The 23806-nt window shown below is 32.8% G+C and overlaps 1 protein-coding gene across 1 annotated transcript; it reads right to left on the reverse strand.

Annotated features, from left to right (window-relative positions):
* Positions 1 to 907: 907 nt before the first annotated feature.
* Positions 908 to 23603, reverse strand: LOC140055439 (adhesion G-protein coupled receptor G4-like). Its single transcript, XM_072100778.1, has 22 exons — positions 23035 to 23603; positions 22760 to 22831; positions 22120 to 22197; positions 21916 to 21987; positions 21637 to 21803; positions 21202 to 21284; positions 14389 to 14581; positions 12370 to 12964; positions 11201 to 11319; positions 10496 to 10736; positions 9783 to 9933; positions 9405 to 9545; positions 8907 to 9122; positions 8662 to 8707; positions 8449 to 8552; positions 6219 to 6346; positions 4935 to 4964; positions 4426 to 4697; positions 3969 to 4038; positions 3411 to 3793; positions 3029 to 3169; positions 908 to 2196 (listed from the first exon to the last, which is right to left on the reverse strand). Exons 1-22 carry the CDS (start codon positions 23253 to 23255, stop codon positions 2099 to 2101), a joined length of 3621 nt encoding a protein of 1206 aa, XP_071956879.1. The 5' UTR covers positions 23256 to 23603; the 3' UTR covers positions 908 to 2098.
* Between the last annotated feature and the right edge of the window lie 203 nt (positions 23604 to 23806).

The raw sequence follows: 23806 nt of genomic DNA on the forward strand, positions 1-23806 counted from the left end.
ATATATATATATATATATATATATATATATATATATTTATTTATATTCGCTGTAATAGAACATTTTTACTAAATGTAACGGGAAATGCTATTTTTCTGTACTATTTCCCCTTGACCCGTACTGTATATTATCTTAAAAACGGCTGGTCATAGAAATTTAAATATGGTCTCAAACTGCTTAGACCTTATATATTTAAATTTGTTGTAAATGCAATATTTTGTTTAAAAATTTCCGGAGGCAAAGTTATTGACCTTGGACATAGAGAAGTAGCTTTCAGGATTTGTATTCAGTTGTCTCTGGTCATATCTCCATTACTCCTTTGTCTATTGACAAGATATTTGTATTTAAATACTCGAAATATATACAATTTTGACTAAATGTTTACTAGTTACCCTTGACCTTTATCGCACTATATCTAAAAACGGCTGGTCATATAGAAAAAAGTTATTGACCATTGACATAGCTACACACAAATCCTTCACGATTTCATAAAATACATTCATAACAAAATGAATACTTTTCTAAACATTGTCTCAAAATAAATCAAGAAATACATCTTAAACAGAGATGATAAAAAAAATGAGTTGAAGCTTGTTGAAGTTTGTGAACGTCTGGTTGTGGACGTAAAACGAAAATGAAACTAAAAACATATAGTAGCTTGACAGTCAAGGCGTGTGTGTCTAGAAAGAGATAAAATCATAAAACTTCTCACTCCTTAAAGTGATTCCTTGGCTTGGCGACGATGAATACAAAATGGCAGTCAATGTTACAATTGGAAGATTGCTTCTCATATCTCGAAACATCCAAGAAGCAAAACAAAGGAACGTCTAACCAAGCAACTGAACCAACCACCCAAATTGTCATCTATGACCACGTACAGTAATAGGCCTAATGTAAGGCCGGCAGTAGTTCAATGTATGAGAAACTTCTATATATGAAAATGTTTCAAGAAAGAATTTATAGCAAGTACAAAGGTAGAAGAATCATCCACTTTTACTCCTTGACTTTCTTAATGGCGACGACGATGCTGACAAAAAAGTATAGCAATTAACAGTCCAGGAAAAGTGCAGGAAGAATCTATTGGAATACGTCATTTTAGTGAAGTGAATGGGATGAAAATAGTGCAATGATTTCCTACTGTAACTTTTACTATCGTCCGAAGTTGTTTACATAGATAAATGTGTTTACTTACACCACAAAGTACAGTATATAATATTTATAAAATATATAAAAACTAAATATATGAATTAAATAAGATAATCAAATGATAGTAATATGTATAAACGCATTTTTTAATCCCTACCAAAAATAATTTCCGATACATGCTCAAATAAATAAATGCTTATACTTACGGGTTACTGCTAGTTCGTATTATTTACAGGACTAATTTCAAAATTAGAATTAATACAATAAATAATAACTACTCTAAGAAAATATACTTTGTTGACATATTGAAAGATATCAGTGAAGTAACTTTATGACTGAAATAGGTCTAAAGATACCTTGATATAGTTATTATTTATATAAATAATTGAAACGAGCCATTTTAGAGAGGGTACTCTGGTTATTTTTAACAGATAATTATGAATTAGGTAATACTCATATCATTATGAATGAATATGATACGTGATTTTCATTATCAGGAGCAACAATGTCAGCAACAATGTCATCGACGTACTTTCCCCCTTCGTAAATCCTGCCGTGCAAAAAAAGATGTAAATCATAGATAATATAGTCATACTTGTGATGACTAACGTAGCTTAAATGAATATCTCTACATTTAAATGATATTACTGTTAAATCAACCACAATAACTACCCAAGACACATTTTCATTCTCTCGTACCATTTACAATAAACAAACCTAAGCTAAAGCCTGTGTAACGTCAGTGTGTGCGTAACTGAATTAAGGGATTACGTAATTGTCGTTGATGCTAAGTTAATCTGGAATACTTTCATGAAGGAAAAATAAATATTTTATTGTCCTCGATATGGCATGATTACAAGCTTTCCATTTTCTTTTAGACGCGTTATCTCAACTAAAAGAGGTGGCCAGTGAGACCGCAGTTATAGCTTGAATACTATGTATTCCATGATCTTTATTCTGGTTGCATCGTATATGATGGTGGTCTGTTCAACATCGCTTCGCCATTCGTGTATGGATAATTACCACTATTTCTTGAGTTGTAGTCGGAAGCTGGAAAATGAATTTTAGATTCTAGTGACGATTTAGGTAATACAATTCTAAATTGACAATAGATAAACCAATATTCAGATTCAGAACAAGAAAGACATCGGTGTATGCATTTTAATACATAAACATTATTACATTTGAAATAGATAAACATGTATCTTTTAGAGGTATCATTAATATTTGAGAATTTTACACAAAAGTTCAACGTTTGTTTGATTGAAAGACTTTGTATCTCCAGAACATTACGAAAAATATTAAGTTGATTCGTTAATGGTTCCCAAAATCCCTACTTGGTTGTATTTTATATTAGAATAATAGAAGTTTGTATGCCTATACCTGGACAAACATAATACAAGCACTGACGTAACAATTACCTTAACTAAGCTAGAAACATGAAAACAAAACGATGTTCTGCAATAAGCACATAAAAAGTTTAAAATAAATGTTGAATAGACATAACATTAAGAAGAAAAATGTATACGTACGAGACACATATCCTAAATAAAACAAGATGCATATTTCTAAAAAATTATTTTTTTTTACATGGGTATGTACAAAATTAGCTTTAGCCTGGCATATTGGTTACAGAAGTGCGACACAATCTCCTTTTTACAACACTTAACGTAAAAGTATTCAACGTAGAATAGCATTATGCTTACAAGGCATAGGCCTACGCATTGAAAATAAAAGAAACTTAACACTAAACATAATAACTATGACATTAAAAGCAGAAGACACTTTTTAGTTTAGCAAAGACAATATAGCCACATATACTGCATGAACAAAGAACATCTACTTCTTCTACGACTCCGTTATACAGTAGTTGATAACTCACTGTTAGTGTTATGCGCCGACGCAGACGAACCATTTGTATGAGCAGATGGTAATCCCTTCTTCGTCTGATTTCGAGCATCAGTAGACCATGTGATTCTTTGCCGCTTGGTGCCTGAGCGAAACTTGCCTGACGAACCAAAACCTGGCATGGAAACATAACCATGGGAAATAAAAGCTTTGTTAAAACCAAAAGCCAAAAACCAAAACCACTTCAAATCCTTTATCTTAGGCCTACTGTGTATAATTTCCGTTGGATGAGTTGCCAGAACACTCCATGGACGTCGATAGCACCGATCTCACAGAGATCTTACTCAATTTATAGTCTGATAATTTTGGTTAACGTTAATTAACTATAAATAAATTACTGTATTTATGTCTCTCACCTGACGATAAATCATCACCTCCACAGCATGGACAACAGAGTCTCCGCCAGTGTTGACGAATGTCTTTCTTCGCGAGGCAATGGAAAATGAATATGCTCAAACCTTGAAAGGTATTTAATATAGCAAATAAATAGCTAAAAACTAGGCTGGCCTCACTAACAGCAAATATTGCTACTGCCCAGGTGAGACCTAACAAAACCATTAAGCTAATTGAACCACGAAGGTGGGCCCATGCCGTGAAACGCTCCGTTTTGGTAATTTTTGTGTGACGTAGATTACAAAGTTGTTTCATAACCATTGTAAAGATTACAAAGTTGAATATTAATATAATCAAAGCCGGTATCATAAACGCCCAGTAAAATGCCGTTCGATCCAACCAGCATCTGAAGAAAAAAGAAATTGCAGTATAGTAAGTATATCTACTGGTACTGAACTTAGTATTTTAAAATTTAAATTAGTTTAGCTTCAGTTTGCGGGGTAGGCCTACTTTGATGTTTTTGATAATTTAAAAGATACTATAATAACGAAATAATTATTTAATAATTAAATATTACTTACGCTCCACTGTATAATCCATAGTGGTCAACATCAATGGATACCGTGACAATAACGAATAATAATGGTACGCCTGGTGATAAAAAAAAAGACAAACATCATTTAATATGATGCATTAACCAAACAGAGGGTCCGTTGGTTACAGGTATTTCTGGCACGCCATCTGGCTAAGGCGTGCTTGGGAATCTTAAAACATTATGAATATGAACAAGATTATTATAATAAAATATAAATATACAAATTAAGACGTACAGAACAAATTTTGTACAACCTGGTTAATTTATAAATGATAAAGATAAGGATGTACAAAATAAACTTAAAACAACTTTAATATATAAAGAGAAGAGAGAGTATAGTTTTGAAAAAGATTCGTTGAAGGGATTTATAGAATTTCAAAAATTTGAGAGTATAGATTAGGGAACATATCTAACAATTTCAGACAACTAAATAATTGTCTTACCCCAACCAAATATCATTTGTTTTAGAATAAAGTGTGAATAATATTGCTCAAACACTTTGACCAATGACAGATACATATTGAAGGCTTCAAGAGCCATCCACGTCATGGTTGATAGTAGAAAGTAGTGCAGGAATATTGCCATAAAACGGCAGACTTCATCCAGTTCCTCAAACTCGACTGTCAATGATGCCATGATGAAAAAGATGTTTGCCATTAGTAACGACAACACGAGGTTTAGGAGAATCTTTACTCGTTTATCAGCTTTAGTTTTTCTATAAAAAAAGAAAAAGTTACGGCATGTTTTTAAAAAAGAAATCAAAAATAAAGATTAGGTTTGTGGTACACCATGTGTTGCCAAAATAAAAAGGAAGAAAAGTATGGTTGAGAATGTCTCACAATCAAGTAAATGAATGAGGAGGATAGGCACGTTAAAAAACAAACAAAATGTCTGATAAATACAAAAATAAAACAAATGCTATGTTTTAATTCTATAGTATAATCAGTCTCACCTTCGTGGATCTCCTTTTGGATAATGTAAGCTTGTAAATAAAATGTTGATTACGTTATTATTCATACAGAATGCAAGATAACGATAACAAAACCAGCCACTACAAAGCCAACATTACCTTGTTACTATTATTGCCATAACAGGCACAGCGTCATTTTTATTGTGTCTTGAACCACAACAGTGTGGAATATACTATTTAGTATAAGAAGATTTGAGAATTGTTTAATTATTTCGTTCAAAAATAGAGCTACCAGCTTCTGAACGTCGTTTTAAACTTTTAATTAATGTTAACCCCGTAAAACCATAGTTCGTCATTCAATAAATTTTGCAATTACTAACATAATAAATTTGATGTTTTGGTGCTTATCTTATTTTATCTTCCATCATGCATAGCGAGGCACGCATTTTTCGATTTTGGCCAATGTCTCACCTTTTTTCAAACATTTTTTTCCTTTTATTATTTGATAAAATTATACAGAGAATGTTGAAATACATAATTGTTTTGAAAGTGCTGTTGTCATTATGTAATAATTATCTAATAAATATAGTCTATATTTTTGTAATATTTACATATAAGTGTAACTGTATTTGTTGTCCGTTTATTTAAAATTCGGGTAATTTTCTTAAAAGTGAGATATTATGAAACACAGGAGGCATTGGAAATTTCAAAAAGGGTTTACAGAAAGAATACAAACGTTATACCCAACATGCACCACCAACATTACACAATCTGGCCTTTAACCACGCAAGCAATTTGAATAATACAGCTCTAGCACATGGCTATGTCAAAGGTCAATTCAAGTAAGCATTATTTTGATATGCGTTACAAACAAGTAATATTAATGATATTAGATTGTGTATCAGCATGTTCATTTATTATTTTGCACTGCAATTATTTTTTAGCACTATGTTTGTACCTTGAACCATTGTGGATATTTCCAATAATGACATTAGTTTTGGGGAAAATTGCTGATTGATTCAATTCAAATATATCGTAAGACGATGAACGATTCGAACAGAACAACGAATACCTTAAGAAATACGTAGAAAATGCAAATAAAGAAAAAGAAGAAATGTAAATTTAAGTATTATACAGAAGAGTAAAAATAAAAGGTAACAATTTCTTTCTTTCTATGGTTGCAAATTTAAGACAATTAAACATCAGTTACGAACACATTTGTATCACCAGCCATTTAGATTTTAATTGAAATTTGTATTGAATTACCAAATAACATAATACGTACACATGGTATTTTGATTTAATGTGTTGGATTAAAATAGTTACCTGCAACAAGCATAAGTCAGGAGTGTCAGTGACAAACCAAGAATGGAAAGGCCACATCCAATATACGAAATGTAAGAGAGGGCTAATTGATGCTCCTCGGGCAGCTCTGCCGTATCACCATATACATCCTAGAAAACAAAATGCATTTATATTTCTCTGGTAAAGAAAATTGGTAGAAATTCATAATAATCAAGCAATATAAAGAGGACAATTGAATAAGCTTTGACGGGTTTATAACTGGAATGGAGGAGCCAAGATATCAGCTGCAATATACGTAGCTAGATGTCTATAAATAGCATCAGACACGGACTAATGCCTAGATATCTATAAATAGCCAAGACATCAGCTGCAATATACGTAGCTATAAGATGTCTATAAAATAAATAATAAACAACAGTATTTATATAGCGCCTAATGGATCACTGACCCCTCTAGGTGCATTACATTAGACCTTAACTAATGGTAATAAACTATCCCCCGCCGGTTCTATACATAGCATCAGACACGGACTAATGCCTAGATGTCTATAAATAGGCAAGATATCAGCTGCAATATACGTAGCTATAACATGTCTATACATAGCATCAGACACGGACTAATGCCTAGATGTCTATAAATAGGCAAGATATCAGCTGCAATATACGTAGCTATAACATGTCTATACATAGCATCAGACACGGACTAATGCCTAGATGTCTATAAATAACCAAGGTATCAGCTGCAATATACGTAGCTATAACATGTCTATACAGAGCATCAGACACGGACTAATGCCTAGATGTCTATAAATAGGCAAGATATTAGCTGCAATATACGTAGCTATAACATGTCTATACATAGCATCAGACACGGACTAATGCCTAGATGTCTATAAATAGGCAAGATATCAGCTGCAATATACGTAGCTATAACATGTCTATACATAGCATCAGACACGGACTAATGCCTAGATGTCTATAAATAGGCAAGATATCAGCTGCAATATACGTAGCTATAACATGTCTATACATAGCATCAGACACGGACTAATGCCTAGATGTCTATAAATAACCAAGATATTAGCTGCAATATACGTAGCTATAACATGTCTATACATAGCATCAGACACGGACTAATGCCTAGATGTCTATAAATAGGCAAGATATTAGCTGCAATATACGTAGCTATAACATGTCTATACATAGCATCAGACACGGACTAATGCCTAGATGTCTATAAATAGGCAAGATATCAGCTGCAATATACGTAGCTATAACATGTCTATACATAGCATCAGACACGGACTAATGCCTAGATGTCTATAAATAGGCAAGATATTAGCTGCAATATACGTAGCTATAACATGTCTATACATAGCATCAGACACGGACTAATGCCTAGATGTCTATAAATAACCAAGATATCAGCTGCAATATACGTAGCTATAACATGTCTATACATAGCATCAGACACGGACTAATGCTTAGATGTCTATAAATAACCAAGATATTAGCTGCAATATACGTAGCTATAACATGTCTATACATAGCATCAGACACGGACTAATGCCTAGATGTCTATAAATAACCAAGATATTAGCTGCAATATACGTAGCTATAACATGTCTATACATAGCATCAGACACGGACTAATGCCTAGATGTCTATAAATAGGCAAGATATTAGCTGCAATATACGTAGCTATAACATGTCTATACATAGCATCAGACACGGACTAATGCCTAGATGTCTATAAATAGGCAAGATATTAGCTGCAATATACGTAGCTATAACATGTCTATACATAGCATCAGACACGGACTAATGCCTAGATGTCTATAAATAACCAAGATATTAGCTGCAATATACGTAGCTATAACATGTCTATACATAGCATCAGACACGGACTAATGCCTAGATGCCTATAAATAGGCAAGATATTAGCTGCAATGTACGTAGCTATAACATGTCTATACATAGTATCAGACACGGACTAATGCCTAGATGTCTATAAATAACCAAGATATTAGCTGCAATATACGTAGCTATAACATGTCTATACATAGCATCAGACACGGACTAATGCTTAGATGTCTATAAATAACCAAGGTATCAGCTGCAATGTACGTAGCTAGATGTCTATAAATAGCAAAGCCACTAGTAGCTGCAACCACATTTTGTAAGCTGTTTTCATAAATATTTCTCTGTTTTTTACACATAGCTCTAATTATTCATATAATGAAATCACTTACCATAAGTAAAGCAAAGTTTGTGAAATGGTTGCATTGACACGTTGTACTTGTATCATTTGTTGAATCAACCCAGCACCCATTAGTTGACCAACCTCCGATTCCTCCTGAAATTTTGGATTGTAAAAGAAAATTGTTAAAATGAGCAACTGATTGCCATCTACAAAACTACCCCAATGCAAAAACCTTTACAAAATTGCTATTTTATAACATTACCGTTAGCAGTAAAATTCCAGAATACACATTTTGGATTTCCAACATTCTGAAATAACGAAAAATAATAATTCAAGTTAAACAAAAAACGAAACTGTATAATTCAAAGAAACGTTATTATTAGAATAAAAAACATTCTTGTCACTATTTTATGCAAGTGTACATTGTGCTTTACGAATGAAATAAAAACATGCACACAGTATCTTCACCTAATATATCTATGGCATAAACACAGATTAAAAACTTACGTCTGTTTGTCTGTGAATAAGAGTTATAGAAATTGGCTCCGACAGATCCGTTATCTTCAAGTCCCCAATTGTAGCCGATATAATAAAACTGTTCAGTACGTTTGTTTGAATTGGTTCTTCAAAGGTTTCGTTTAAAAATTCATCTGTTGTCGAATTGGTGATGTAAACTGGTTGATCTGTGAGATTCATGTTTGTATCCACAACTTCACCGATTACCTAAAACGAATAAGTACATCTGAATAAGAGATAGTATAATGACTAGAAGAGGAATAACTGGTAATAAAATAAAACCTAATTAGAAAAAAGAAAAACCAGCACTTCTGATTGACAATATTATTATATAAAACTACAAGTTACAATATTAAAAACATGACTATAAATGAATACTTTTTCAATACATAATAATTATTTTGTTATAAATAATTTTAACTTCGATTCAATTTTTTGTTAAAGATGAAAACGTTCTCATTTACATAAAAGAACTTTGACAGCACTTACATCAAAGTAAACTGTGTCTGAAAAGATAACAAACTGGCATCTTGGTATCGGTCCGATTTGCTCGAATATAGACCTCGGCATAGTAACAGATGTAATATCACTCGCAATATCATCAATAGTAATATTGACAAATATATTTGCCTTTTATGAGAAAAAACATAGTGAGTATTATTACAACGAAAAGCAGCTGCTTATTACTATTTTGTCAACATATTTTTAACTGACGTCATATTTAAATGAATCAGTTTTAAACTTGTTTGTTTCACTTGCTCCATTTTATCCCAAGTAAAAAAATATATAGAAGCCTAATTTAACTCCAGTGGCCTTAGACAATGGCTTGTAATTTAGTATCGATACATACTTATAGTGCTAGCATACCTGTGAATCTGGTCCTCCAACAAAGACAACGTTTTCATCGAGTGTGCCATCAACATCAAGAACGGCAACATCAAAAGTCTTCGTAGAAACACCTAGGGTTGTATCATTTAAGATGACATCACGTGCAAACACATCGATGTTGTGTAATATTCTGTAAATATACATTTATTTAAAGTATACTTTTTCAGGCAATGTTTCGTTTATTTACAGATATCAGTATTGAGTGTCATATCACTAATAATATTTATTACACAATAGTTCATGCAGAATATCTTTCTTAGATCATTTATCTAAGGCTGCTGAACTAATATTCCAGAATATTTTTCTCCGGAATAATGTGAAAATAACTGAATTGAGGAATGTATTGAGCAAAATATCAGTATTTGTGACAACCTTTCACCTGGGTCGTCGTCGTTTTACGAAAGATCGCCAATCATTTGGGAACGCAATGGAGAATAATATGCTAATATAAACGTCGCACACTCGAAAGCGGAGCAGACTACAGCCTCTCGTGGTAGAAAGATCTCAAGCATTTAACAACAGGATACACGGCGGTTTGTACTATTCATTATCATCATCACTTTGCCATTCAGTAGAACGAATACTGAACGACACGTGATACTTAATTAACCAATAAAATGGCAAAGATGGTGTGTTATAAACTTTGATGACGTACGAATTGCTGCTTTTCTTTGTGCAGCTTTTAGGCATACCTGGTACTGGATTGTGATTCTTCCTCGCCGTCATGCAGTACTTGCTGGTCTACATCTTCTGCCATTTGACTTGCACTTTCCATCACGTTCCCCATAACCGGTCTGCTAGAATTTTCATAAACAGCAATATTGTTTGCCAAGTTTTCCATTACCGTAACGACAATCTCGACGTCATCGGCCGTGAAGTCACCAGCAGAGGACGTCATATCCATCAGCATAGTAGAAAGTGGCAATGCACTTTCTGAAAAAAAAGTATAATAATTACCGATACACCACTGATGTAAAGTTGTTTGAAAACAATTTTTTAGGAAAAAAAAACTTTACTGTTGGCGCAATATATTGCGCCGACAGCATAGCATATTATGGCATAGCATATTATGCTATGCCACACCCATCGATTAACTTTGATCACCTTTGAACATATTGGTAGCTGCTCCAATATTTCTGTGTCGATACAAATTATCTGGTGTTATGAAAGTTAGGCGCGGGATCCATCATCCGATTGTATGTATTTCTGATAGATGGAGAATATATGCTAATATAAACGTCGTCGCACACTCAGAAGCGGAGCAGACAACAGCCTCTAGTGGTGAAAAATCTCAAACATTCAACAACAAGATACACGACGTTTTGTACTATTCATTATCACCATCACTTATAAAAATATTCATAATATGCATATTATTTTGTGCAAGTTTGACTTACCTGCAGTGACCTCTGTGGACACCAAAGCCTGCAAATCTCGTGTCAAGACGCTTTCGTAAGCACAATTTGTGGTGTTCATCTCACTCCATTCTACCGCACCAGATTCCGATATGATCAAGCTGTACAGTACATATATTAATGATTTCAATTTTCTTTGCAAACTTAAAGATGTATTGTCCCTTTGACTAATTCTCCCCCCCCCCCATTTTTTTTTTATTTTGAAAAAAAGTGGGTAATTTTGAAGTATCATAATAGTTATTAACTTTCACCAAAAATTAGTCGAAAAAAAAAATAATTTAACCGAAATACAGATGTTTTTTTGTTCAAAAAATAACTTTGACTTCCAGTCAAAGTTTACAATTTAAACATATCTCATAATGCAACGCGCTTGTTTGGCTACTCTGTATGCATAATCATAAATAACTTCCTCGCGATCTGTGTGAAACACCTTCTCAACCGCGACGAGTTGTAAACAATCCTAATTAGCATCATGCATAATGCATACTCACGGTTTAAAATCTTTGTTTACTTTCGCTTGCGACGATTTCCCAGACGAAATGTAATCTAATTAATTTACCTGTTAATTACGTAAACTTGTTGTTTTTGGCTCGAATTTTTGATTTTAATATTACTTTGATATGGCTAATTAAAATTTAGAATATTTTTTTTTTCATTTTTTGTGTTTCAAGGGACAATACATCTTTAACTTAGTAAAATGTTTTGCCAACACTTTACCCCTTACTGACGTACTCGTTGTTGGGACCCATGACCTCCATATTTGATTTCCAAACTAGGTTTACCTGTAATTTGTTTTATCAACTTCTAGAAAGTACTGAGAATTTGGTACGATTTAAATTTAGAAAACATCTCTGATTTATTTTGAAAGAATGAAATATAGAAATAGATATATTGGTGACAAAAAAAAAGGAGAAAGTATGCAACATTTTCGATGTTATAAATGAAAGATTGAAAAGCAGAGGAAGAAAAACTAAAAGAATGTAAACGATAACGAAATACTATCTTCTGTAGATGTTTTCAGCTAATGGTGACATGGACACAATATAAGACGAGAAGTAATAAAATAATTCTGAAAGAATTATATTTTAGGTTAATTGATAGATATGTATATTTAAACATTTGTATTGGTAGTACGTCATAGTTGTATTTACCATTTTCTTGTTGAAAAGTTGCCTGAGTTGTACGGACATTCGACTTTTGCTATGGTTTCGCCTTCAGTTTGTAGCCAAACAAATGTGCCCTTGAGATCTGTCAACGTTTCACCTGGACATGTCTGCACTGTCTCTTGTCCAGATGTTTCATTAAAAAAATGAGTTGTTGAATTCTGAAGTGATGTGGTCATTAGAGTTGTTGAGGCAGTCGTATTATTCATTGATAGTGTGGTTGAAGAAGAATTAGTAAGAGTAGTTGACAATGATGGTTCTGTAGGTTCTGCCCCAGGCTGAGTAGAAAGTGGTTGTGAGGTAACATTACTTTCTTCTTCATCACTATCATCATCGTCATCATTATTTTCCCCACCATTACCACCACCACCATTACCACCACTATTACCAGGACCAACAACATCACCTTCGCTGATGTCATCATCAAAATCGTCAGTGCAATTTAATCCAATTACATCTTCGAGTGTATGGTTGCAGGCGACATAAAGGAATGTACAGTTGACAGCAGTATCGTTGTTACCGGGAAGTTCACATGGTGACGCTGTGGTCGTCATAATAGGCGGTAAAGTTGTTAGCTCATTTACTAATAATATAAAAGAATTATAACATATATAAGTGTATGCTTTCTATATGATTAGTTATACTGAACGGAAAATGATATAATGGTGATAATGAACGGGTAGGCCTACTAATGAACGTTCAGGTTTTGTAAACATTTTTGAGAATTCAAAAAACAAAATATATAATGAATGTTTGTATTCGTTGAATTAAAATGAAGAAGATATTTTATTCGTTGAAAGATTGACTGCTCTATTTAACAAGGCTCGGCATCGTTAAATAAAGCAGTCAACATTTGAAATATTCTCTTCATTTAACGGTACGGATAAATGATTATTTGTATAATAATTTAAAAAGATTAAACAGTTAAATTAATAGTTAAACACAAATAAATAAAAATATCTCCGAGTACCAATCCTGGGCGGGTCTCTAACGAAAATAATATAGAATATTTATATTTAACAGCTCTATTTTATTGCATCAATATTTTAGATATTAATTTTTGAAATAATATCACAGTAAAGTTATATGATATTCATTCGCTTTTTATTTAATTTAAATAATTAGGCCTTCAGTAGGATAATTGTAAAAGATAAATATTAGTAGAGATTCCACAAGCTGTTGCAGACCACTGGCGTAAAGTTGCATTTTGTTGAATTCCAATAACTACCGGTAATTAACTGGAAACATTAAAACGAAAAAGGTGACGTAGTAATGCGTCATTAAAAACTGTAACAGACTGAATAGTCATCATGTGTGATGGGCTGGTGGCCGTTTAATTGCTTTATTTGTTTAGTTGCTTATTGTTTTTCTCTCATTAACCCTGAGGAAAGATTGTTTAGTTTCTTTCTGGTCGTTTTTACTTTTTCACTTTGATTTTTTGCTTTTTTTTTTAATCCAGCCACTGATACCTATTTTCTCTAGTAATTTGGATTTATATTAGGCCTAATGTTAACAGTGAACATGTTACATTTCTCATAGACTTCCAAACTCCAAAACTTCCAAAAGCCTTTATTTTTTTGTATTTTTTTTTGTGTTTTGTATTAATATTTGTCCTCAGTGAGGAAATTCGGATTAGGCCCTCCACGGACCCACGGCAGCCAGCAGTGCAGCGCCTACCAGATTAGGCAATGAGAGTTAAAGCATCTTGCCTAAGGATGCAATTAGTATGGTACAGATAACCTCGAACCCATGCCTATCACATGCTAGTCCGATATTACCATTACACCATCACTCTCCAGTATATACAGCACCCGCCACGATTTCTAGACGGTCTCCCATCCAGAACGCAACCGGGCCCAACGTTGCTTAACTTCGGTGATCTGACGAGAACCGGTGTTTCAACGCAGTATGGTTTGTAGTAGTTTGACCCACTTATCATTCTTATTCAAGTTTATAATATCTTTGTATTTGGACATGTACAGTAGATACAAGCTGCCCGATACCTACCTCCATATGCCTTCTCCAAATCATTACACACGCTTCCTTGGCAGCAGTAACGGCATACAGACGTTACGCCCGGGCTGTCCGAACAACTATTATAGTTTTCGTAAGTTTCGAACACGCATGAGCTGAGTTCTTGGCAACCTTTTGTTATAGTGTATACACCGTTGACGACAGAAATTTTATTCTTACACGCCGTCTGGAAAAAGGTGAGAAGAAAAGTGTCATAATGTCATCAATCATGATATGATATTTTAATTGAAGTGTGTTTTTTTTTAACGAACTTGTTCTCCTCTTTTTGCCAAGAATTTGTATTTCAATCAATTCAATTCATCGACATTTTTATTCCATAATCAAAATAAAAACATATACAAATACAATACAGATAATAAGATAATGGAATGGGATACAAAATAAGCACAAGTGCTTTAAGCATGTAACCCTAACAAAAAAGATCAAACAATTAGTACAAACAAAAAGAACAAACCAAAATAACATAATGTGATTTACTTAAGTATTTCTATTGTTATAATATTGCTTTAATCTCTGTTTAAACAAACTTAAAGTGGGGGATTGTTTTATATAGTCTGTTAAATTATTCCAAATATGTGTTCCTGGTAGGAAATACATTGCTTTCCGACTTTGGTGCGTTTTAGTTGTGGACAGTAGTTTGACCTGTTTCTAGTTGAGTAATTATGGAATGAGGCAGATGTACTAAATAAGTTATTAAATGATTCAGGTAATAGATTATGTTTATATTGATACATAAATATAGCAGTGTGTTTCATATAAAGGTCAACAATATTTAATGTTTGGGTCGAAATAAAAAGTGGATGAGAAGGATGCATAAAATAAACATGACAAATATTTCTAAGTGCTTTTTTCTGGAGAATATGTATACGGTTTAAATTTGTAGCAGAAGTAGCACCCCATACTGTGATAGCATACGTTATTCTAGGTAATATAAGTGCATTGTATACCGTTAACAAGATTTTACTTGATAACATAGACTTCACTTTGTTTAAGACACCAATTATTCTAGAAATACTGTTTGCTACCTCATTTTTACATGAAAATTAAACGATAAAGTTTCATCCAGAAATAAGCCTAGAAATTTAACTTCAGTAGCTTTTACAATACATTCATTTCCCATCCTCAATTCTTCTGAGGTAGTGTCAGCTGAATTATTTCTAGCCTTAAATATAACATATTTTGATTTGTTTACATTTAGCGTTAATTTGTTAGCAATAAACCAATCCGAAAGTATAGATAACTCCTGGTTCATTGTATCAAAAGCTTGACTAATATCATTGTGACTGTACTATAAAACACATTTGTGTCATCTGCATACATAATCATGTCTACATGGTAACATGCTAGACTAATATCATTAATGAATATAAGAAATAATAATGGACCCAATATGGATCCCTGAGGAACTCCAGTGTTTACTGTCATTTTACTAGATGCAGTATTAACAATAAATGTGTATTGTAGTCTTTTTTTAAGATAGTTTGAGAACCAGTTTAGCGGAACTCCTCTTACACCATAAAATCTTAACTTATCTAATAATATATCATGATCGATTGTATCAAACGCTTTTGATAAATCAAGGAAAACTCCTAGTGTGAAATCTTTATTCGCAATAGCGTTTGTGATTTTTTCAATCGATTGTATTAAAGCATGACTAGTTGAATGGTGTTGTCTAAATCCATACTGTGTCTTACTCAGTACGTTATATTTTGAGAGGTAACAAATCGTTTGATCATACACAATCGTCTCAAATATTTTGGAAAAAAGGGTAAATGGAAATAGGCCGATAATCATTTATATCTGAGATGTCACCATTCTTAAATACCGGGATAACTTTAGCAATTTTTATATCAGCCGGGACACAGCCCGATGATAATGACGTATTAATAATATGCAATAAAGGTTTTAAAATAAACGGGGAAGCAGATTTTATGAGTTGGGCACTTATACCATCATGGCCAGGAGAAGTATTCTTTGTTTTTTAAATATAGTGGTTAAGTTCATGTTCAGTAACAGGTTTAAAAAAAAATCGAAGAGGTAAAATTTCCCTTTAAGAAAGTTCTGTGGGTGATTTGATCATTTTGACATTCATGCCTAAATTTATTATTTAGTTTTTCTCCAATATTAATAAAAAAAAGAGTTGAATGCATCAGCTTTCTCATCCTTATCAGAGAAAGTCTCAGTACCCAATTTTATTTTTGTAGGCAAATTGGTTGTCTTTTTCCTACCCATTATATCATTTAGGATTGTCCACGTTTTTTTTAATATCTTGTTTATTTTGTTCAAACTGGACCATATAATATTCTTTTTTCCGATTTCTAATAGTAGTGGTTAACTTGTTTCTAAAATGTATGTACGTGATTTTATTAGTAGTGGTGTTATTTTGTTTGTACTTTTTATATAATTTATGTTTTTGAGAGATAGCGCTGGCAATTTCAGCTGTGATCCAAGGAGATTTCAACTTGGTCGCCTTATTTCTAATTCGTTTTAAAGGGAAACAATTATCAATTGCTTTATTTAAAGTGTTTGTAACATTTTGATAAGCAACATTCGCATTATTTGAGGATAGCACATCATTCCACTGATTGCTTTGTAATTCTTGGAAAAAATACTCCGTTTGTTGAGGAGAGTATTTTCGTTATATACAAATCGAGGATATTGCTTATTATGTTTTTCCAAAGTATCTACACAGAATATTGGGAAGTGATCAGAAATATCAGTAATTAGTATTCCACTTTTAAGGGACGTAGTAAAAGAATCGATGTTTCAATAAATGTTATCAATTATTGAAGCACAATTATCGGATATTCTAGTAGGACTTTTTATGATTGGCTGAAATGACAAATATTGTGTCTAAGTGTGATTGGATAGTGTTGTCGGTAGATTGTTGGAGTAAGTTTATGTTATAGTCTCCCACAAGGTAAGCTTTCCTTTTTTCTAGATTAATCATTTGCATTACACATGTTAATTCATCATCAAACTGTTGCAAGGAACGTGAGGGTGGTCTATAAACTATACCACAAATAACATTATTTCCTGATTCTAACTCAATCTCAATAAAAATAGTCTCTGCTTCAGTCATACAAGATGACAGATCATTTCTAATAATATATGTTAGTTTGTTGGTAACATAGAACGCTACCCCACCACCTCTCTTATCCTTCCTATCATTGTGAATCAAACTGTATCCTGGTAACTGGTATAGATTAATATTATCTTTTTCGGTTAACCAGGTTTCACTGAAGGCAATGACGGAGAATAGTTTGAGATTAAGTCAAATTATTATTAACAACACTACGACAGTTTAGTCCAAATATAGAAAAGTTTGATGATAAATTAGAATGTTCAGTGAAGTTACAATATTCTATGCTCACATTTACATTATCAAAAAGGTCACATTTAAACATTTAAATTAGACAGAAAAGGAAATGACAAATAAATACAACCGAGCAAGCTGCTTACAGCAGATAATGGTTTCTGAACCGAATACGGTGATTTTAGGACAATTGAGTTAACACTATATAGCCCAAGTTAACAAGTATGTACAATAAATTACAATATATACAATGTAATATGAATTGTTTTATCATGACATACCAACAACAACTAAACGACAGGCAATAAAACAATAATGATGATCATGGACGCCAATTAAGTATTTGGTTAACTTAAACGATTTTGATCAATCTAACTCACCGATGTCCAGAATGTATTATTATGGCAAATTACTGGTGTGTCAAAGCAGGGAGTGGTCAAAGCATCACCGGTAAACAGCTACGTTGAAACGGTCTCACTTATTAATCACATCAGCCACTTAATGTTGTTATTATTTGTCATTATACATCACTAGTAAAGTACGGATAGTGTAACTTACATTTAGTTGTGTTGTGTTTCATTAAAATGATGTGTTTAACGTTTACGAGTTTGATCAACCCAGTAACTCATCGATGAATTACCGGGAAACAACTACGTTGAAACTTACATCATCAACAGCCACTTAATTGTTGTTGGTATTTCTCATTATGTAACACTATCGTCGCACACCTGCCGTGGGTCACCTGATTAAAGCATGAATGGACAGAGATATCCAGAACATAACAGCCAGGTGCGCGACATAAACAAACAAACTGCGTTTATTTACATATAACGGTAGAAATACTACTATCTACAATCACATAATTAGTCTACGTTCTACAAGACTGCGGTAATGTAGGTATGAAATATAATTCATAAACATTAATTAATTGTGTTTAATTGAACATTAATTAATTTGGCTTAATGACTTAATTATAGTTATTTTAGTGGCTTGTATGGCTTACCGTCGATAAACAGTTGTGCATTTCTGAATACGGGCTTACGTTTTTCGGCATATGCCTGCGCCATAATTATAGATAATTCTCTCTTTTTCTTCATGTCCGCATCAGGTAAATCTTCAGTAATAAATACGTTTTGTGATTTACTTTTTAATTTTACTTTTCCTAGTTTTAGGACTTGGTTTCTTTGTGGACGGTACAGAAATTTAGATATTATATGCCTCGGTTTTTTATCTAAACGGCGTTTCCCGGTGCGATGGCAATTTTCAATTTCGATGTCCTCGAGAGTCCGAGTTCTTCGCGTAGTACTTTTTGTAATAAGTCCTGGGTGTTTTCTGTAGCATTTTCTATAACTCCTCCAAACCTTAGATTAAAACTCCTACTGTATCTTTCTTGTTTTAGGATTGAATTTTCCATGTCCGCCATTTTATCCTGATAAGCCGCCATTTTGTTTTCATACTCCTCCATTTTCTTGATTTTATTTCCAATTAATCAACTTTCTACGCGTTTCTTGTCATTTTGAGCATGTCAAAAATTCCCATACGCGCGCGGTGCGCACGTAACGTTAAATACATACTTTTTTCGCGTGATTTATGTTTTGGCAGCCTTTTATAATAATTTTACCAACTTTTAAACAATTTCGACTTAAAATTACGTCATATGAGCACGTCGAATTGAATAATTTGCGCACGTTTTTGATGAAAAAGTTCAAAAATTCGTCAAAATTATGCCTTTTTCGTCGCGTGGACGCGACTCTATAGTTCACTATGTCGGTCAGTCTGTCTGTCGGTCTGTCTGTCGGTCCGGTATCACTATGCATTGTAGCACGCGACTTAATGGCTGTTGGCCTTGTTTTTATTTCATCCTTCGTTTTGTTAGTTGAATCATGCGCATATTCCACACTTTTTTCTAGATCTTTGACAGTTGTTTCCAGTTTGGTAAGACTTTTGTTGTAGTTTTTTTTTTATTTTCTAGGACTTTATCTAGTTTACCATTAAGTTGTTCTGATAGCCTACCTAGTTGATCGGCAAGCGTTTGAGTTTCCCCCTCTCGATCGCCGGAGGCTTCGATTGGATCATCTGCTTCTGGACTTTTGGAGGGTCTAGCTTTTCTTGTTAAGTCAATTGATTTAGTATTTGCCCTAGTAGGCCTATTATTCGCCATCATGGAGTCTTCTTTTAGTTAGGGTATACAACTTTTAAAAAAATAGTAGAGTTTGTTGGCTATATATTACCTTTAGTCTGAATTTAAGATCTTTTTCCTCTGCGTGTAAAAGTTAGGTGTTGTCTCTACTCGCGCATACCATTTGATGAACCAATGAAACATATTTGAATCTATTCTTCCCATTGATAATAAATAATTACAAAATACTGGAAATAAATTAAATACCTAAAGTCTAATAAGAACAAAGTAAACATTGTGTAGGCCTTGGCTTAGAATTATGTGTTTAATATAGCTATCGAACTAGACTGTAATATGCCTAATTGATGTGATGAGAGTATCATGCAAGGGTTTTTCTGTAATTTAGGCCTAAACAGTGTATATAAATTGAAGTTTAGAATCAAGAAAGTACGGTATATGAGCCATTAGTAAAGTTAACAATGATGGGAAACATTGTGGAACATGCCAATTAAGTCCAATATTCATACATTTAGGCCTAATCAAACGTTTTCAAATATACATGTAACTATGCAAAGTATGGAAATGGGAGATATTGTAAAGAATTCTCTAATAATTTATAATTATTACATATAGTATAGGCGTACAGCAGTATTATACCGAACAGTAGTAAGTAGTAGTAAGTTTTGGCAAGGTTTAGGATGAGTATTTTCATACATGCAGATGACACACCGTGGTTTCATATACATAATTGAAACACTATATGCACGCTACAAAACCAGAAAACATACAATCATGCTGCTACATATGTAATAGTTATGTACCTGATACAACGGCGTATACGATGCGTGTAGAAGAATCAACGAGGAATATTCCCGTCAGACAGACCTCATATCAGAAATGGTAAAGTAATTATAAAGCGAATTGTATTCCATAGGCCTATATTAGGTCGTTACCCGCGAGGAATGTTATAAATGCGATATCTCAAGGAAAAAAAATGTGGGAGCTAGAATATGAAGTAAAGTATGATGTGGATATGTGGAGGAATGGAAACTTTTAAGTAACAACTTTTTATTTTATTTTATTTCCCAACCCAACCAACAGCAAAAGAAATTCACCAATAATTATATGTATGAAAAAAGTAGGCATACAGACTATTGGTATAATGAAAAAAGAGTTATACGGAAATTGACCGATTGTCGATGTAGTATAATAGGCCTACATTACAATATGCATAACAATAAATAACAGTAAATATAATACATTTTACTAATATATACTATGTGTATAGAATAGAACTGATGTTGGAATGGCTTGGATTTATAAAGCCATATGTATAATTAAATTAGTTTACCTCTGAATCAGAACATTCACTAACTCCCTGTCGATTGCATTCTGCATTCGAACTTGCCCCCGAACACGTGTAGCAAGAAGGATCTGAAAATGTAAGTAATATAAACTATAAACTAGTTTGACAAAAAAGGGTGATGTGCCCAAATATGGTAGTGATATGACATCATCATATCCATATATGGGCACATCACATTTTATAGTCACATAAACTTTGGTAGTGCACACAGAGCTTAATAGAACTTCTCCAAAACACTGGCAAACTCCGAGTTTTCTTACAAAGGTTTGCAAAGGTATACTAGTAGTGTTACTAAAACTTGAACAATAAAAATAACAAATAAAGCATCACTGAATTACGTTCACATACCGTACTAAAAGAAAGACATAGATTTAAATTCGAAGTAAATAATACAAATAGAGTAGACAAAACTGTTCTTACTTTGTAAACAGAACTCAGCGACGCTTATGTCCAAAGTTGCAGTTTGAGGCGGCGAGGAACATTTAGCGTTGGCGACAGTAGGGAGGTCTGCAGGAAACTTATTTAACAGCCAATTACGCATCCACAGCATATCACAATTACATACAAATAAGTTGCTTGCAAGATCCCTGCGAAACAAAAAAGAATAAGCCCTAATTGATTAATAACGTAATTTATAGTAAACATAAAATACAACTAAATAAGATTACAATGTTTACATGGATGATAAATAACACTTACAGTAACTTTAATTGAGAGAAGACGTTGAACAGACTTTCATCTAATGTAGTTAGACGATTATTGGTCAAAGATCTGAAAAAGGGTGTGATGGTAATAAAAACGATTACTTTAATTGTAATTAATAGTATTTAACTAAGCTAAATTAATTTAACAAATTTATTGTAATAATGTGCCAATATCAATCCACAAAAATGTAATACTTACAGAGAGTGTAGGTTTACAAGAGGCTCAAACAAGGCACCCGTTAAATAACGTGTTTCAATATTGTTTTCATTCAGGTTTCTGTATTTTAAGATAATTATAATATATTTCGTTATTTGTTTTTGTAACGGTTGAAAATGATTAAATAAATATCAACTTATTAATGTTGGTTTTTACCGCGTGGGCTTATTGTTGCAAACTTATCACATGTTCCAGTTTATGTATGCATATTTATATTACTTATCGAATCTATCAATGTTGGTTTAATATTTAATACTTACTTAATATTCCCTACAATAAAAAAAAAACAAACAAAAACAACAAAATTGTAATAAAGGCAATTCTAAGTGAAAATGTGTTGTTGTTCATTACTTCATCTAAAATATCCACGCCTTATCCTCCTGTTTCGAAATCCTTCAAGTTATGCCATTGTAATATAATTGTTTGTTCCAATCCACCCATAAAAGGTATTTTATGGACAATATAATAATAAGTAACTGCGATACAGAATTTAATTCAATTAAAAATAATTTTATTTCTGAAAGTAAAAACAATAAAATCTCCTACAATAATACAGTTATAACAACAATAAGTTTTGACAAAAAGTCACCCCACTGTTGATGAATGTGGATGTTATACTTACATCTGAACCAATTCTTGAAGGTTTGCAAAGGCATCCACTGGAATCTTTTGCAATTCATTATTATTCAGTTTTCTACAGTAAAGAAATTAAGTAATATATGTACATTTTTTGACACGGTATCATATCATTTCAATATACACAATAAATTAATTTAAAATAACTTTGCACACTAATATCGACTCCTACTTCGAACACACAAAACACGATAATTGAAAAAGTGTTTGTTCAATCTAGATTCAGAAAAGGTTCAATTACAACAAAATTGAAGCACTTACAAAATTTGAGTATTATTTGGAATACCGTCTGGTACGCTTATTAAGCCTCGATTCGAACAATCTACAGTCAGCCGGCCATCTTCTGTAGTACAGGAACAGACACCTTCCACAGCACAAACATCTTGCGTTTTAATATTTTCCACAAAACACAATAAAACTATAAATCCTACGATGTATGTTATTATATGTGGTGGATGCATAATGTCTATCGTAGAAGTCATTTATAAATTCTTTTATAAATGCAGTTATATATTCCTGTAATAGAAGAAAATTTAGTGTTACTGTGAAATTATCACCAATCCAGTTTGGAATTGAAGAACAGGAAAAATGTGTCTAATATAGGCCTATAGGTCACATGACCATTGTAAGAAAGTTGGTTTGACGAACTACTAAAGTAACACTATAAAAAGTGGTGACCTGTGCTTGTTGAAAGTAACTTGCATAGTCGTTACGTATTCACTTATATTATTCCTGATTATTACAATATATTAAAACGCCTACGTTAATAACTACATGAACATCAACATTAAAGTTCTTTTTAGAAGCCGCTGGAAAGAAACAAACCGAGTATCAACCGGCTTATATGGGTTTTGTGCGCGAGTGCATTTAGTGACACTTCATGCGGTTTGTGCTAAACACTTAAACATAATACAATTTTCTCCAACTGTTGTGCACGTTAACATATATTTAATTTGCAGTTAGGTAATTGTTTTTTTATAATCTATTTAGAATTCACGAAGCACCGTCTGAAGGATAAACACAACAATATTCA

The sequence above is a fragment of the Antedon mediterranea genome, chromosome 7 (assembly GCF_964355755.1).
Source record: "Antedon mediterranea chromosome 7, ecAntMedi1.1, whole genome shotgun sequence".
In the NCBI taxonomy this organism is placed as follows: Eukaryota; Metazoa; Echinodermata; class Crinoidea; order Comatulida; family Antedonidae; genus Antedon; species Antedon mediterranea.